The sequence below is a fragment of the Hyla sarda genome, chromosome 3 (assembly GCF_029499605.1).
Source record: "Hyla sarda isolate aHylSar1 chromosome 3, aHylSar1.hap1, whole genome shotgun sequence".
Lineage (NCBI taxonomy): Eukaryota > Metazoa > Chordata > Amphibia > Anura > Hylidae > Hyla > Hyla sarda.
This window is the reverse complement of record NC_079191.1, coordinates 365,079,394-365,094,989: the sequence shown is the minus strand read 5'-3', so window position 1 is coordinate 365,094,989 and position 15,596 is coordinate 365,079,394. Positions and strand designations below refer to the sequence as shown.

Sequence of the window (15,596 nt, the reverse complement as noted above, 5' to 3'; positions counted from 1 at the left end):
GTAGTCATTCCTAGAACTGATATGGAAGGAAAAGTGACAAGGATGGAGGCAGTTCTTCCTTCTTCAGTACATAACTTGAAGTTATCTACTGCTGATCTTCAGACCTGTCAGTCCAGCCAACAACAACAATTGGATATTCACTTGCACAGCTGGAGGTCCTTTTGGATAAGATTATGCAGAAAATCGCAACCAACGCTATAACATACAGGTAGGTGGCTTCATCTATTTTAGCTACTTCTCCCATCCTCCCAACACACAGAGGATTCCTATTCCCTGCCTTTCCAATTGGAGGCCCTTAAGTGTATGGTTCGGGAGATTGGGGGGGCGGGGGTTATGCTGCAAGGTTCCATCCCTGAAGCGGTAGAGTGCTTTCAAGGCTCAAAAATTACTTACTCAGATCATCACTCAGAACATAGGAGGTCCCTTGATCCTACTGTCCTACTGTACTTTATTGAGGCTTGGATCCAATTGAGATTGTTGCTTGACCAAAAATCTACTTGATTCCATGGTCAAACTGGGGCTTCCCTGGCAAAACCTCTCAATCCACGGCTATCTTACACAAATAGTACGACCTGGTCACTTTTGCTGATAACTTTCTCTTCCTACTGTTATCCACTCTGTTTAGGTGGGGTATGTATTGTGTAGGGAGGCCAGTACAACACAAATAAGATGCTACTCTTACTTTTCCATGCCTGCAAGTCCCAAACTCCTATGTTCTTAGTCTTGGTGGAAAAGGCATTTTAACCGGTCAATTGATCTTTTTGCGGTCGGTCATTTACCAACTTGGTGTTGGTAAGGTAATGCTAGGTCGGATTCTTGCTCTTTATGATAGCCCCTCTGCACGGGTTTGTGTTAACAAAATTTTCTTTGCTTCCTTCCTTATTTCCAATGACACCTGTCAAGGGTGCCCCCTGTCCCCTCTCCTTTCCATTATAGGTAATATTGCCTTCTATCAAGGCATCCATGTTGGTGAGGTTGGTGGACATATTCCACAGTACTCAGCATAAACAGTCAGTGGGTTTAGAAAATTCCTTGGTGCCCCTTTCACTGCGCTTTCTGCAGCGGCCATTCCCAGTCCATAGGACGTGTCAGCTTTACTTCCCCTTCTGACCCATCATTTTCTGGGGCCGACTTCATCCAGTCTTGGGGCCGACTTCTTCCAGTCTATGCCCTCTCCCGACGTCAGGGCATTAAGAATTCTTAGTTTGATGACCAGATGTTCCTGACTGCAGTACAATAGGTAGGGAGTCTTTTCTTGTGCAGTCTGCTTCTGAAGGTGTCTAGATGGGTCTGGTCTGCAGGAGCAGTTCGTTTCTGCTTTCCTTTACTGTCTTGGTTAGAATATACTCAGCTGGAAGCCTACTGGAAGTTAATGCTTGTCAACCAGCTCTACTCTATCCTTTTGGGATCGAACGGGGACTGTGTCCTTCCGTTTGTGCAGGCCTGGTAGCTTGTTTTGGGGGTTTCCCTCTGTAGGCAGATTGGCAAAAAACTTTTCTTCTTACAAAATGCCTATAGCGTGCTATGGCCAGGCGAAAATGTTAAGATATTGACCCATTGTTATAGGTATCCCCAGTTGCTGCACTCATTCTATCATGACACATTGGAGCTTTGTTGGTGTTGCAGGATGGAGATCAGTATTATGTTACCTGTCTGGTTGGGCTGTTGGGTGCTGTTCCGGAAAGCAGTTTTTATTATATACTCCCAGATTACAGGTTCTATCCTGGCTTCCTCTCCAAACATAGCCTTGCAGTCTCTTTTACCCAGTCAGCTGAAGTCTATTAAGATGGGTTTGCTCAGACATTTCTTGACAGCTGCCTGAACAGTGATACCATGTTACTGGAAATATAATGTGGTTCATACTGTTTGGGAGAGAGCGGAGGAACTTGGGTTTTTGTTTTGCATGGAATCTCGCAGGGCTGAGATGTTGGGGTATATACTGTATTTGTGCATTGGCTCCACTAGATTGGTGGTCACAAGTGTGATAATCTTATAGTCTGGCTGGGCCTCTTTGCTAATCCTGCAGTTTTATGAGTTGCATTTCCCCTCCCAAAACCTCTCACATTTTTCCTCCCGTTCCCCTCTCTGGTTTCTGTTATTTCTTTTCTTCTTTTTTACTTCTTGTGTCTTCTCCGACCTACAAGGCCTTGCTTATAGTATACGGTTCTTATGTTTTGGGTTTGTGTCACTCTCTCCAGTTATGTTGTCATTAATTTTTTCTCAGTCTCTCTCGCCAACTGGTTAGGGCCTCTTGGCCTTTGATGGCACTTACTTTCTCCCTTGGAGTGAACCATTATTTTTTTTCTTTTAATCAACTAGTGCCAAAAAGTTTAACAGATTTGTAAATTGCTATTTAAAAAATATTAATCCTTCCAGTACTTAACTGCTGTACAGAGCAGGAACAAATTCCCATTGCAAACCTCTCCTGCTCTGGACAGTTCCTGACTTGGAAAGTAGTGTCAGCAGAGAGCACTGTGGTCAGAAAGAATAGAACTATACAAATTCCTCTGCAGCATACAGCAGCTGATAAGTACTGGAAGGATTAAGATTTTTTATATTGAAGTAATTTACAAATCTGTTTAGCTTTCTGGAACCAGTTGATTTGAAATTTTTTTTTCTAGCGGTAACCCCTTTAAAGCAGCTGATTGCCCTGGCCTACAGTCGATTTTGCAGGGTCGACTACCAGGTTATGTTATGGTCTGTGATAATGTATTCACTTGTAATTATTTTATTTTGTGTTCCCTTTTTTTGTGCAATTTAGTACTTTTGTATTATTGTTAAACTTTCAATAAAAATGGATTTAAGAATTTTTTTTATATTAGACCCCATAAATGTGGCAGATCAGAGGGTATATATAATTCCTAAATGGTAAAGGGTAAAAACCTCTGCCACCTTGAGGTTATTGGAGGCTGCACAAGGGTAGAGAAGATAGTAGCATACTGTGATTTTACTTCCTGATATCACGTGCAGTTTCGTCCCTCCCTTACAGAGAAACACTCAGGAAGCAAACTTATACTACTTCCCAAAAACTGCACCTTCAATATTTTTTGTATCATGAACTTAGTATAATTTTAATGGTAAGATTAGGGGCTGTAATAACAAGATCTAAGTTAAAGTCCTAATACTCTACTTGCAGCAAGCTATTAACCTCAGAATGTATTATGTCCTTGGCTGCGAAAGGGTGGATTCAGGATGCAGCATAGAAGTAAAGATATTTTTTTATTATTATTATTACGGTACTTTCTTATTTTAGATGCACAATCTGTATTGTTTACTAGCCAATAAAATATGTTAGAATATAATGCCTGCAAAGTTAATCTTCTACCTCAATACAACACAAAAGCTACAAATAATAGCAGCCCTATCTAGAAATAGCTAACAACCACCCACCTAATGAAGGAAAGCAGAAAATGTGCTATCTACATGCATTACATACCTGTGGTGTCCATGAGATGGAAAATGCAACTGGCAAGTCTACACAACAATCTGGAGCTTTATACGGGTACTATAGCAGGAACAAAAAGTAAAATGGAACAAGTTAATTCAAAAATATAAGCAGTAAATTACTGGTCATATAGAAAAAAAAATGTTTAATATTTTATAGAAAGTTTAATCAGTTGATGTCTGAGCATTCAGACCCCGAATGATCAAAAGAACGAGCTGGAAGAGGAACGAGTTTAGTATGTTCTCTTCCAGCTGTTTCACATGACTTGGATGGACTTGCAATGCAAGTCTATAGGATTGTCTACGTCAGAGAAGGGCCTCTCTGTTGGCTCATTTACATCATCGGTCAGGGCAAATCAACTGTTAACGACCTGATGCAGATTTTGCTGTGGATTCCACACATTAGAACCGGAGAAATCTACAGTAAAACTCAAATCTTCAATAAAACAAGTATAGATTATAGGTATAGATTAAGGTATAGATTTCAAAAATTCATAATATGCTCATATTTCCACATAGTAAAAATCTGCATTATGTGGATGAGAGTAGATAAATCATATTTATCTCCCTGAAACAGCAATCCTCTGTGAATTGTACCTGTGCAAGTATGCAGATGAAATTCACAACAATACCATCCAGGAATGTGGAAATCCCATTGCCTGACACCCAGGACAGGGATCGGGAAGGTACATTTTTCTGACATTTAGCCCTGCTCCGGGCAAGCAGAGCTGGGGGCCGACGCTAATAGCTGGCATGCAGCATTCAACACAACCGGCTATTAACCCTTTAGATCTCCACTGTAAAAGCTGACCACAGCATCTAAAAAGGTACATTCAAATGGCTCCTGGTTGTCTAGTGGGGTGGATCTACCCCCCCCCCCCCCCCCCGCCACCCCCCACAGCGTGATCAGCTGCCGTGGATCTGCCTTTGATTGAGTCTGCCTGGAGCAAGCTCCACCAAATGAGCACAGATCCTACAGTTCAATGGAGTTCAAGCAAACTGCATTGATCTGTATGAAGAATCTAATGATTCCTTCTTAAAGAGGTTATCCAGGAAAAACTTGTTGATATATATCAACTGGCTCTTGAAAGGTAAACAGATTTGCAAATTACTTCTATTAAAAAAATCTTAATCCTTTCAGTACTTTCAATCCTTTCAGAGCTGCTGAAGTTGAGTTGTTATTTTCTGTCTAAGTGCTCTCCGATGACACCTGTCTCGGGAACTGTCTAGAGTAGAAGCAAATTCCCATAGCAAACCTCTTCTACCCTGTGCAGTTCCCGAGACAAGCAGAGATGTCAGCAGAGAGCACTGTTTCTAGACAGAAAAGAACTCAACTGCAGCAGCTGATAATTATTGGAATGATTAATTTAATATAAGTACTTTATAAATCTGGTTAACTTTCTGGAGCCAGTTGATCTGGAATTTTTTTCTCCTGGAATACCCCTTTAACCCCTTAAGGACCAAGCGTTTTTTCTGTTTTTGCACCAATTCTACTTTGCAGTGACATCAGTCATTTTATCCAAAAATCTATGGCGAAATGGAAAAAAAAATCATTGTAAGGCAAAATTTAAGAAAAAACGCCATTTTGTAACCTTTAGGGGCTTCCGTTTCTATGCAGTACTTTTTTTGGTAAAAATTGCACCTAATCTTTATTCTGTAGGTCCATACAATTAAAATGATACCCTACTTATATAGGTTGGATTTTGTCATACTTCTGGAAAAAATCATAACTACATGCAGGAAAATTTATACGTTTCAAATTGTCATCTTCTGACCCCTATAACTTTTTTATTTTTCTGCGTATGGGGCGGTATGAGGGCTCATTTTGTTTGCCACCGTGATCTGAATTTTTTTGCGGTACCATTTTTTTTTATTGATCTGTCTTTTTGATCGCTTTTTATTCATTTTTTCATGATATAAAAAGTGACCAAAAATACACTATTTTGGACGTTGGAATTTTTAAGCGCGTACGCCATTGACCCTGCGGTTTAATTAATTATATTTTTTCTTTTATAGTTCAGACATTTACGCACACGGCGATACCACATATGTTTATATTTATTTTTATTTACATGTTTATTTTTTTTGTTAAATGGGAAAAGGGGGGTGATTTGGACTTTTATTAGGGAAAGGGTTAAATCCCCCATAGTGGACTATTATATTGCATACACTGATTGCCAGCACTGTTCATTGCAAAGCCATAGCTTTGCATTGATCAGTGTTATCGGCGGTCGATTGCTCAAGCCTGAATCTCAGGCTTGGAGCTATCAATCGCCGATCGGTCGCACTGGAGGAAGGTGAGTGACCCTCTTCTCGCGAACTAGCTGATCGGGACACCGCACTTTCACTGCGGTGGTCCCGATCAGCTCCACTGAGCAGCTGGTGTAGACACCAGGAAGGTTTTACTTTAGTTTTAGACACGGCGTTCAACTTTGGACGCCACTTCTAAAGGGTTCGCTGCCGTGCGCTATTAGCCCCAGTTCCCGGCTTCAGTTACGGCCAGGGACGTAAATATACGTCGGCGGTCGTTAAGGGGTTTTAAAGTTGATAGCCGGGTTCCGGGGTCGGCAGGGCTGCTTACCAGCTATCAGGGGCTGCGGCGGGGCGGCTGTGATCAGTGGCGGGGCGGCTGTGATCAGTGGCGGGGCGGCTGTGATCAGGAGCTGCATGTGGCTGTGATCAGGAGCTGCGTGTGGCTGTGATGGTTGCGGTGCAGTGTCGGCGGAGATGGCAGTGAAGATAGTTGGTGAGTGATCTCCACTGCAGCCTTGTAAACGTTATCAGAACTACAACTCTCAGCATGCCCAGAAAGCCTTTGGCTGTTTGGGCATGCTAGGAGTTGTAGTTTTGCAACATCTGGAGGTCCACAGTTTGGAGACCACTGTGCAGACAAACTGTGGTACTCCAGATGTTGCAAAACTACTACTCTCAGCAGGCCCAGACAGCCAAAGGCATGTTGGGAGTTGTAGTTCTGTAACATCTGGCCCTTCAGATGCTGCAGAACTACAAATCCCAGCATGCCTGGGCAGTCTGGTCATGCTGGTAGTTGTAGTTTTGCAACACTTGGAGGGGCAGTGGTTACCAAACTGTGTTCCTCCAGATGTTACAAAACTACAATTCCCAGCATGCCCAGACAGTCAGGCATGCAGGGCGTTGTAGTTCTGCAACATCTACAACTTTAGATGTTGCCGAGCTACAACTCTTAGCATGCCTAGACATTCTGGGCTTGCTGGGAATTGTAGTATTGCAACATCTGGGGGGACACAGTTTGGAGACCACTAGACTGGGTTCCAAACTGTGCCCCTTCCAGCTGTTGCATAACTACAACTCTCAGCTTGCCCTTCAGCTGTCAGTCATGCTGGGAGCTGTAGGTCTGCAATATTTGGCCCTTCAGATGCTGCCAAACTACAACTCCCAGCATGCCTGGACAGTCTAGGCATGCTGGGAGTTGTAGTATTGCAACAGATGGAGGCACACTGGTGGGGAAACACAGAATTCATCTGTAACCTGAATTAGTCTGTAAGTAAATAATGGTGTTTCCCCACCATTGTGCCTCCAGCTGTGGCAAAACTACAACTCCCAGCATGCACGTCTGTCAGTGCATGCTGGGAGTTGTAGTTTTGCACATGTACTCTACAAACACTACACTACACAAAATAAAAAGTAAAACACTACACCTCCTTACAGTGATCCCCCCAACTAAAAAATAAAAAGGAAAAATGTCTTGTACAGCACTGTTTCCAAAACGGAGCCTCCAGCTGTTGCAAAACAACAACTTCCAGTATTGCCGGACAGCCGTTGACTGTCCAGGCATGCTGGGAGTTTTGCAACAGTTGGAGGCACCCTGTTTGGGAAACACTGCCGTAGCGTAATTTGGCAGTGCAGGCAAGTGCAGGGGTGTGGAAATTTGAAAAAAAACTACTTGTCCAAGGGACTAAAGTGGAACACAATCTACTTGTCCCTCAAGAAAATCCACTTGTCCTGGTAGATTAATGAAGGTCAACCAAAATAGCAAAATCCGCCCCACTAGACCACCAGGGATGGATATAAGATTCCTTTAGACACTGTTGTCAACTTAGACAGCGGTGATCTAATGGTTTAATAGCGGCCACGGCGATCGCAGCATCCCAGGCTATTAGCGGCGGGAGAGCTGTAGCTAGATCCTTTTACACCCGAGGCAAGCCCCCCCCCCATCGGGCCCCTATAACTCCAATTTTTCCATATACAGGGACGAGGGTAATCTTGTGTGACATGATCTGTAGTTTTTATCGGAACTTTTATTAGGAAAGGGGCTTATTCACATATATACGACCTTTTAAAAATATTGTAATCACTTTTTCAGTCTTCATAGGGACTTATACACAGTGTCTTTTGATTGGATAACAGTGAATGCCGCTGTGTTGCGGGGGGGGGGGGGGGGGGGTTCTGCTTCTCCAGTTTATATGGTGCATTTTATTTACTCTAATTTAAGTGTCAGAAAATGCTGGAAGTTGCATTTAGTTACTAGATAACTACAACACCCAGCATGCCCTGATACAGCCTATGGTTGTGTGGGTGTTGCAGCATGTTGCACTGTATAGTAGTTCAGTTAAGGTTATTGTGTAACATGCTGGGAGTTGTAGTTTTGGTTTGTGTCAGCTGCAGAGCCATAGGCTGTGTCAAGGAATAGAGGGAATTACAGTTAGTAACTACAACACCCAGCATGCCCTGATACAGCCTATGGCTCTGCAGCTACCCGAACCAAAACTACAACTTCCAGCATGTTACACTTTATAGTTCTACAGTTTAGGTTATGGTGCAACATGCTGGGAGTTGTAGTTTTGGTTTGGGCATGTTTGCGTGCATCCGTGGGGCTCTTGGTCGGCGGGTGAGTATGAAGCGGCAGGATTCTGGGGGTGCAATTTAGTGTGGGTGGCCAGAAGACCCTAAAAAAAAAAATTTAAAAAAATTAGATGGCACAACTGGCGGCAGCACTTGTCAGTCCGCCCCTGAACAAAACATACATGCATTCACACATCATACATACACATATACATACACCGGGCCACTGCCCCCTATATTATACAATACATACATACATACATACATACATCATACATACAGACACATCATCATACATACACCGGCCACTGCCCCCTATATTATACATTACATACATACATCATACATACAGACACATCATCATACATACCCATATACATACTCCGGCCACTGCCCCCTATATTATACATTACATACATAATACATAGACACATCATACATACATACACTGGCCACTGCCCCCTATATTATACAGTATATACATACATCATACATAGACACATCATACATATACATACACCGGCCACTGCCCCCTATATTTTACATTACATACATCATACATACACACACATCATACATACACCCACCGCTGCTTCCCATCATACATTACATACACACATACACAGACATCATACACACATCATACATACACAGACATCATACACATACACACATCACACACAGACATCATACACACATCACACATACACCCAAACCATACATATACACCATACATATGCACACATCATACATACACCCGCCGCTGATACATCCCCCCTAATTATACATTACATACATATACAACCACCCTTCCAGCCGCCTGCATGCTCGGCCTCCTCACCTGAGCTTCACACCCTCCGCTCTACATTACACAAGAAGCAGGGGGAGAGCGAGGACGAACACAGCTCGATACACAGCCCCTCCCTCCCCCACACAGCTCCATCCCCCTCCCCCTGCTCTGTACACACAGGACCTCATCTACCATGGAGAGGCTGCAAGTTTGCACGGGGAAAACACAGAGCAGGGGGGGCGAGAGAGGAGTCTGTGCACAGCTTCTTCACCTCCATAATGACTGCTATGTGTGAGGAGGACACACTGCACTGCACTGCACGGGGAGGATTTCTGTGTGTGAAGGAGGACAGACTGGGGCACGGGGTGGGTTCTCTGAGCAGCACCCCCCGGCTACTGAAATCAGCTGGGGGCCGCCGCCCCCTCCATACACCCTGAGCGCCGGTGTGAGGTGAGATTTCCGAAGTCTGTCTGTCCCTGCTAGCCCGATACAGGACTAAATCTATGAAAAATTCACCTGCCCGGCGCCCAAAACTACTTGTCCCGGGCGCCGGGCGATAGGATTCCCACATCCCTGCAAGTGTAATGCTTACATCCGGGTCTGTCCCAATGCAAATCCCTAATTTAGGCCTCAAATGCGCATGGCGCTCTCTCACTTTGGAGCCCTGTCGTATTTCAAGGCAAGGGTTTTTACCTATTCGGGAGAAATTGTGTTACAAATTTTGGGGGCGTTTTCTCCTTTTACCCCTTATGAAAAGGAAAAGTTGAGGTCTACACCAGCATGTTAGTGTAAAAAAAAAAAAATTTTTACACGAACATGCTGGTGTTGCCCCATACTTTTCATTTTCTCAAGAGGTAAACGGAAGAAAAAAAGAAACAAAAAAATGTTTAAATAATTTCTCGATGAGTACGGAAATACCCCACATGTGGAAGTAAAGTGTTCTGCGGGCGCACAACATGGCTCAGGAGTGAGAACGCACCATGTACATTTGAGGCCTAAATTGATGATTTGCAAAGGGGTGGCTGATAGTTACAGCAGTTCTGACATAAATGCAAAAAAAAAAAAAAAACACCAACATGTGACCCCATTTTGGAAACAACACCCCTCACGTAAGGTGTTTGACAAATTTTCATTAAAGTTGGATGTGAAAATGAAAAATTTGATTTTTCACTAAAATGCTGGTGTTACCCCAAATTGTTCTTTTTCACAAGGGCTAATGAAAAAAAGCCCCCCAAAATTTGAAACACCATTTCTTCTGAGTAAGGAAACACCCCCTATATGGATGTTAAGTGCTCTGCGGGCGCACTACAGGGCTCAGAAGGGAAGAAGCTAAATTTGATTTTGGAGAGAATTTGGCTAGAATTTAAAGCCATGTGCGTTTACAAAGCCCCCATGGTGCCAGAACAGTATACCCCCCCCCTCCCTACATGTGACCCCATTTTGGAAACTACACTCCTCATGGAAAGTAATCAGGGGTGCAGTGAGCATTTACTCCCCACAGGTGTCTGACAGATTTTTTGAACAGTGGTCCATGAATATGAAAAATACAATTTTTTATTTGCACAGCCCACTGTTCCAAAGATCTGTCAAACGCCAGTGGGGTGTAAATGCTCACTGTGCCTCTTGTTACATTCCGTGAGGGGTGTAGTTTCCAAAATAGGATCATGTGGGGGGGGGGGGGGAGGGGGGGGCGTCCAATGTTCTGGTATCATGGGGGCTTTGTGAACGCACATGGCTCCTGACTTCTATTCCAACCAAATTCTCTCTCCAAAAGCTCAGCGATGCTCCTTCTCTTCGGAGCACTGTAGTGCGCCCGCAGAGCACTTTATATCCACATATGGGGTATTTCCATATGGGGCATTTTCTTCTATTACCCCTTGTGAAAATGAAACATTTGGGGTAACACAGCATTTTTGTGAAAAAAAAAAATTCATTTTCACATCCAACTTTAGCAAAAATTTGCCAATCACGTGTGGGGTGTTAAGGCTCACTATACCCATTCTTACGTTCCTTGAGGCATGCCAATTCCCAAATAGTGTGCCATGTGGTCTTTTTTTGCTGTTCTGGCACCAAGGGGGCTTCCTAAATGTGACATGCCCCCCAAAAACCATTTCAGCAAAATTCACTCTCCAAAAGCCCAATGTCGCTCCTTCCCTTCTGAGCCCTCTAATGCATCCACAGAGCACTTCACATCCTCATATGAGGTATTTCCTTACTCGATACCAATTAGGTTACACATTTTGGTGGCTTTTTCTCCTTTTACCTCTTGTACAAATGAAAAGAAAAAATGGGTCTACAAGAACATGTTAGTGTAAAAAATAAAGATCTTAAATTTTCTCCTCCACCTTGCTGCTATTCCTGTGAAACACCTAAAGGGTTAACAAACTTTCTGAATGTAATTTTGAATACTTTGAGGGGTGCAGTTTTCATAATGGGGTCCATTATGGGGTATTTCAAACATAAAGACCCTCAAATTCAATTCAAACTGAACTGGTCCCTAAATAATTCTGATTTTGAAATTTTCGTAAGAAATTGGAAATTGCTGCTAAACTTTGAAGGCCTCTAATGTCTTCAAAAAGTAAAAACGTCAAGTTTATGATACAAACAAAGTAGACATATTGTATATGTGAATCAATATATCATTTATTTGGAATGTCTATTTTCCTGATAAGCAGAGAGCTTCAAAGTTTTAAAGAAATGCAAAATTTTCAATTTTTTCATCAAATTTGGGAATTTTTCACCAAGAAATTATGCAAGTATCGATGAAATTTTACCACTAACATAAAGAAGAATATGTCACGAAAAAACAATCTCGGAATCAGAATGAAAGATAAAAGCATCCCAGAGTTATTAATACTTAAAGTGACAATGGTCAGATATGCAAAAAACGCCCTGGTCCTTAAGGCCAAAATGGGCCTGGTCCTTAAGGGGTTAAGGACACAGCCAATTTTAGTTTTTATACTTTCGTTTTTTCCTCCTCTCTTTCTAAAAATCATAACGCATTCAATTTTGCACCTACAGACCCATATAAGGGCTTGTTTTTTGCGCCACCAATTATACTTTCTAATTAAATCAATCATTAACTAACAAAATCTACTGAAAAACCAAAAATATATATATTTGTGCAGTGAAATTGAAAAAAAAAAAAAGCCATTTTGTAATTTTTGGGGGCTTCTTTTTCTACACAGAGCAATTTTCGATGAAATTGACACCATATCTTTATTCTGTAGGTCCATACGGTTACAGGAATACCCAATATATGTAAGTCTTGTTTTATTTTACTACTTTAAAAAAATTAAATCTACATGCACAAAAATGTGTATGTTTAAAATTGTCATCTTCTTACCCCTATAACTTTTTTATTTTTCTGCATACGGGGTATTATGAAAGCTTATTTTTTGTGCCATGGTCTGTAGTTTATATCGTACCATTTTGTTTTCATGGGACTTTTTGATCGCTTTTATTAGTTTTTTTTATGGTATATAAAGTGACCAAAAAAAGCACACTTTTAGACTTTGACCGTGCAGTTTAGCTAACCTTATTTTATAACAGTTTGTACATTTACACACGTGGCAGTATCACATATGATTATTTTTCATTACATTATTTAAAAAAAAAAAAAATGGGAAAAGGGGGGTGATTTAAACTTTTAATAGTGAAGGGGTTAATTCACATTCTAATTTTTGTTTTGTTTTTTAGCCCCCATAGGGAGCTATACCATACAATCTTCTACTTGCATATACTGATCAATGCTATGCCATTGCACAGCACTGATCAGTGTTCTCGGTGCTCTACTGCTCTAGCCTGCATCTAAGGCTTGGAACAGCTGATCGGACGACGAGGAGGAGGCAGGTGAGGACCCTCCCGTCATCCAGTCAGCGGTTAAATCGCGGTTCCCGATCAGCTCCAATGGGCTAACCGGCACCGTTAACCCCGCACTTTGGAATCAACTTTGATCGTGACGTCTATAGGGTTAATACCGGGCATCGGCCCAATCGACCCGTAGCAACCGTGACCCTCCGGGTTTAACCCGTTCTCTGCTCATGAGAACGGTTTAAACCCTGTAAACTGGACCAGGTACAAGTACGCCCTTGGTCCTTCAGTACCAGGGCTCAAGGGGCGTACCTGTATGCCCTTAGTCCTGGACGGGTTAAACATAATAAAGCCAGTCTAACAAACACAAAATGCAGTGGGAACCTAGCCTGAAGGGGAAATAATTTACTTATTCATTCACTGCTTTATTTACCTCTTTTATATAGTTTGATTTTTAACTAATTTATTCACTCATTTTCACATTTATTAACCTGAGGCAGGAGTAATCTGGGATCTGTCTTATTCCAGTAACCCTCTGTATGCAGATGACAGATTATATATATGTAATGCACTATTAGCAGTGATCTCTTTACAGAGGATTGCTGGGGGGACAAAGGTCATGTTCTCCCTCCTGCTCCTGTTCTGCAGGTCACTGCTCTCCTGGAATCTTTCAGTGACTGCAGGAAGGAACCTTCCTGTATATGGCCACACAGGGCTCACATCGAGCTCTGCGTTTAGTGATTTATGTGACAAGAAGCTGATCGTTTCAGCTCCCTGCACTTCACGACCTCTTTAATAGCAGATCGCAGTGCAAAAAAAAATATTTTGAAGTGCAGCATACCTTACCCATCCTGATTGCTGCAGCTTCCCGGGCACTTTACAGCGAGCCGAGATTGGATGGGGAAAATCCCAGCCTCTTCTGATCTCCCTGTATTACAGCTCTGCAAACAACTAGGGAGGTATGTGCCTTCCTCTCCCCTCCTCCGTCTGTCAGAAGCGCAGAGTTCATGTCTGCTCAGCATCAGTGAGCGGCATGACGCTGTCATGCAGCAAGGGGTCCAGACTACTGGCCTCTATGGTCCGTATTTGGACCGCGGTCCGCAGGTTGAGGACCCCTGGTCTATAGGACCGGCTCAGTCACAGACACAGCCAGGCGTTTCTTTTCCCACTTGTTCTAGTGATCTGTCTTGTTTTAATAATCTGACTAATAAAAAACTTTTGTTTTATTTTTAACAAGGAAAAGTTTTTGTCTTTTTCACTTATAATGACAGGTACACTTTAAGGATACATACAGTGCCTTGCAAAAGTATTCAACCCCTAGAATTTTTTAAAATTTTGGTACATTACAGCCTTAATTTCAATGTTTTTTAATCTGAATTTTATGTGATGGACCAGAACACAATAGTCTAAGATGGTGAAGTGAAATGAGAAATATATAAAACTATTGTTTAGAAATAGAAAACAGAAAATTGGCATGTGTGTATGTATTCACTACCTTTGTTAGGAAGCACATAAAAAGTTCTGGTGCAACCAATTACCTTCAGAAGTCACATAATTAGTGAAATGATGTCCACCTGTGTGTAATCTCACTGTCACATGATCTGTCATTACATATACACACTTTTTTTGAAAGGCCCTAGAGACTGCAAAATCTAAGCTAGAGGAATCAGTAACCAAACACTGCCATGAAGACCAAGGAACTCTCCAAACAAGTAAGGGAAATGTTGTTGAGAAGTACAAGTCAGGGTAAGTTATAAAAAAATATCCAAACCTTTTATGATTATTCCCAGGAGCACCATCAAATCTATCATAACAAAATGGAAAGAACAAGGCACTACAGCAAACCTGCCAAGAGACGCCACCCACCAAAAATCACGGACCGGGCAAGGAGGGCATTAATAAGAGAGGCAGCACAGAGACCTAAGGTAACCCTGGAAGAGCTAGAGAGTTCCACAGCAGAGACTGGAGTATCTGTACATAGGACGACAATAAGCCATATGCTCCATAGAATTGGGCTTTATGGCAGAGTGGCCAGAAGAAAGCCATTACTTTCAGCTAAAAACAAAAAGGCATGTTATGAGTTTGCGAAAAGGCATGTGGGAGACTCCCAAAATGTTTGGAGGAAGGTGCTCTGGTCTGATGAGACTAAAATTGAACTTTTCGGTCATTAAAGAAAACGCTATGTCTGGCGCAAACCTAACACATCACATCACCCAAAGAGCACCATTTTTCAGCAGCCAGGACTGGGAAACTGGTCAGAGTTGAGGGGAAGATTGATGGTGCTAAATACAGGGGTATTCTTGAGCAAAACCTGTACCACACTCTGTGCATGATTTGAGGCTAGGACGGAGGTTCACCTTCCAGAAGGACAATGACCCCAAACCCACTGCCAAAGCAACACTTGAGTGGTTTAAGGGTAAGCATGTAAATGTGGTGGAATGGCCTAATCTAAGCCCAGATCTCAATCCAATGGAAAATCTGTCAGACTTAAAGATTGCTGTTCACAAGCGCAAACCATCCAACTTGAAGGAGCTGGAGCAGTTTTGCAAGGAGGAATGGGCAAAAATCCCAGTGGTAAGATGTGGCAAGCTCATAGAGACTTATCCAAAGAGACTTGGAGCTGTGATTTCCGCAAAAGGTGGTTACAAAGTATTGACTTTAGGGGGGTGAATAGTTATGTACATTGACTTTTTCTGTAATTTTTTCCTATTTGTTGTTTGCTTTACAA

The 15,596-nt window shown here is 42.3% G+C and overlaps 1 protein-coding gene across 4 annotated transcripts in view; it reads right to left on the bottom strand.

The window, feature by feature from the left end:
* The window catches only part of FANCL (FA complementation group L), a 193,038-nt gene that overhangs the window by 69,851 nt on the left and 107,591 nt on the right, over nucleotides 1–15,596 (bottom strand). For all 4 annotated transcript variants that reach the window (XM_056567714.1, XM_056567712.1, XM_056567713.1 and 1 more), the window contains exon 7: nucleotides 3,437–3,505. In XM_056567714.1, coding sequence (XP_056423689.1) covers nucleotides 3,437–3,505 — 69 coding nt within the window. The remainder of the gene's footprint in view (nucleotides 1–3,436; nucleotides 3,506–15,596) is intronic.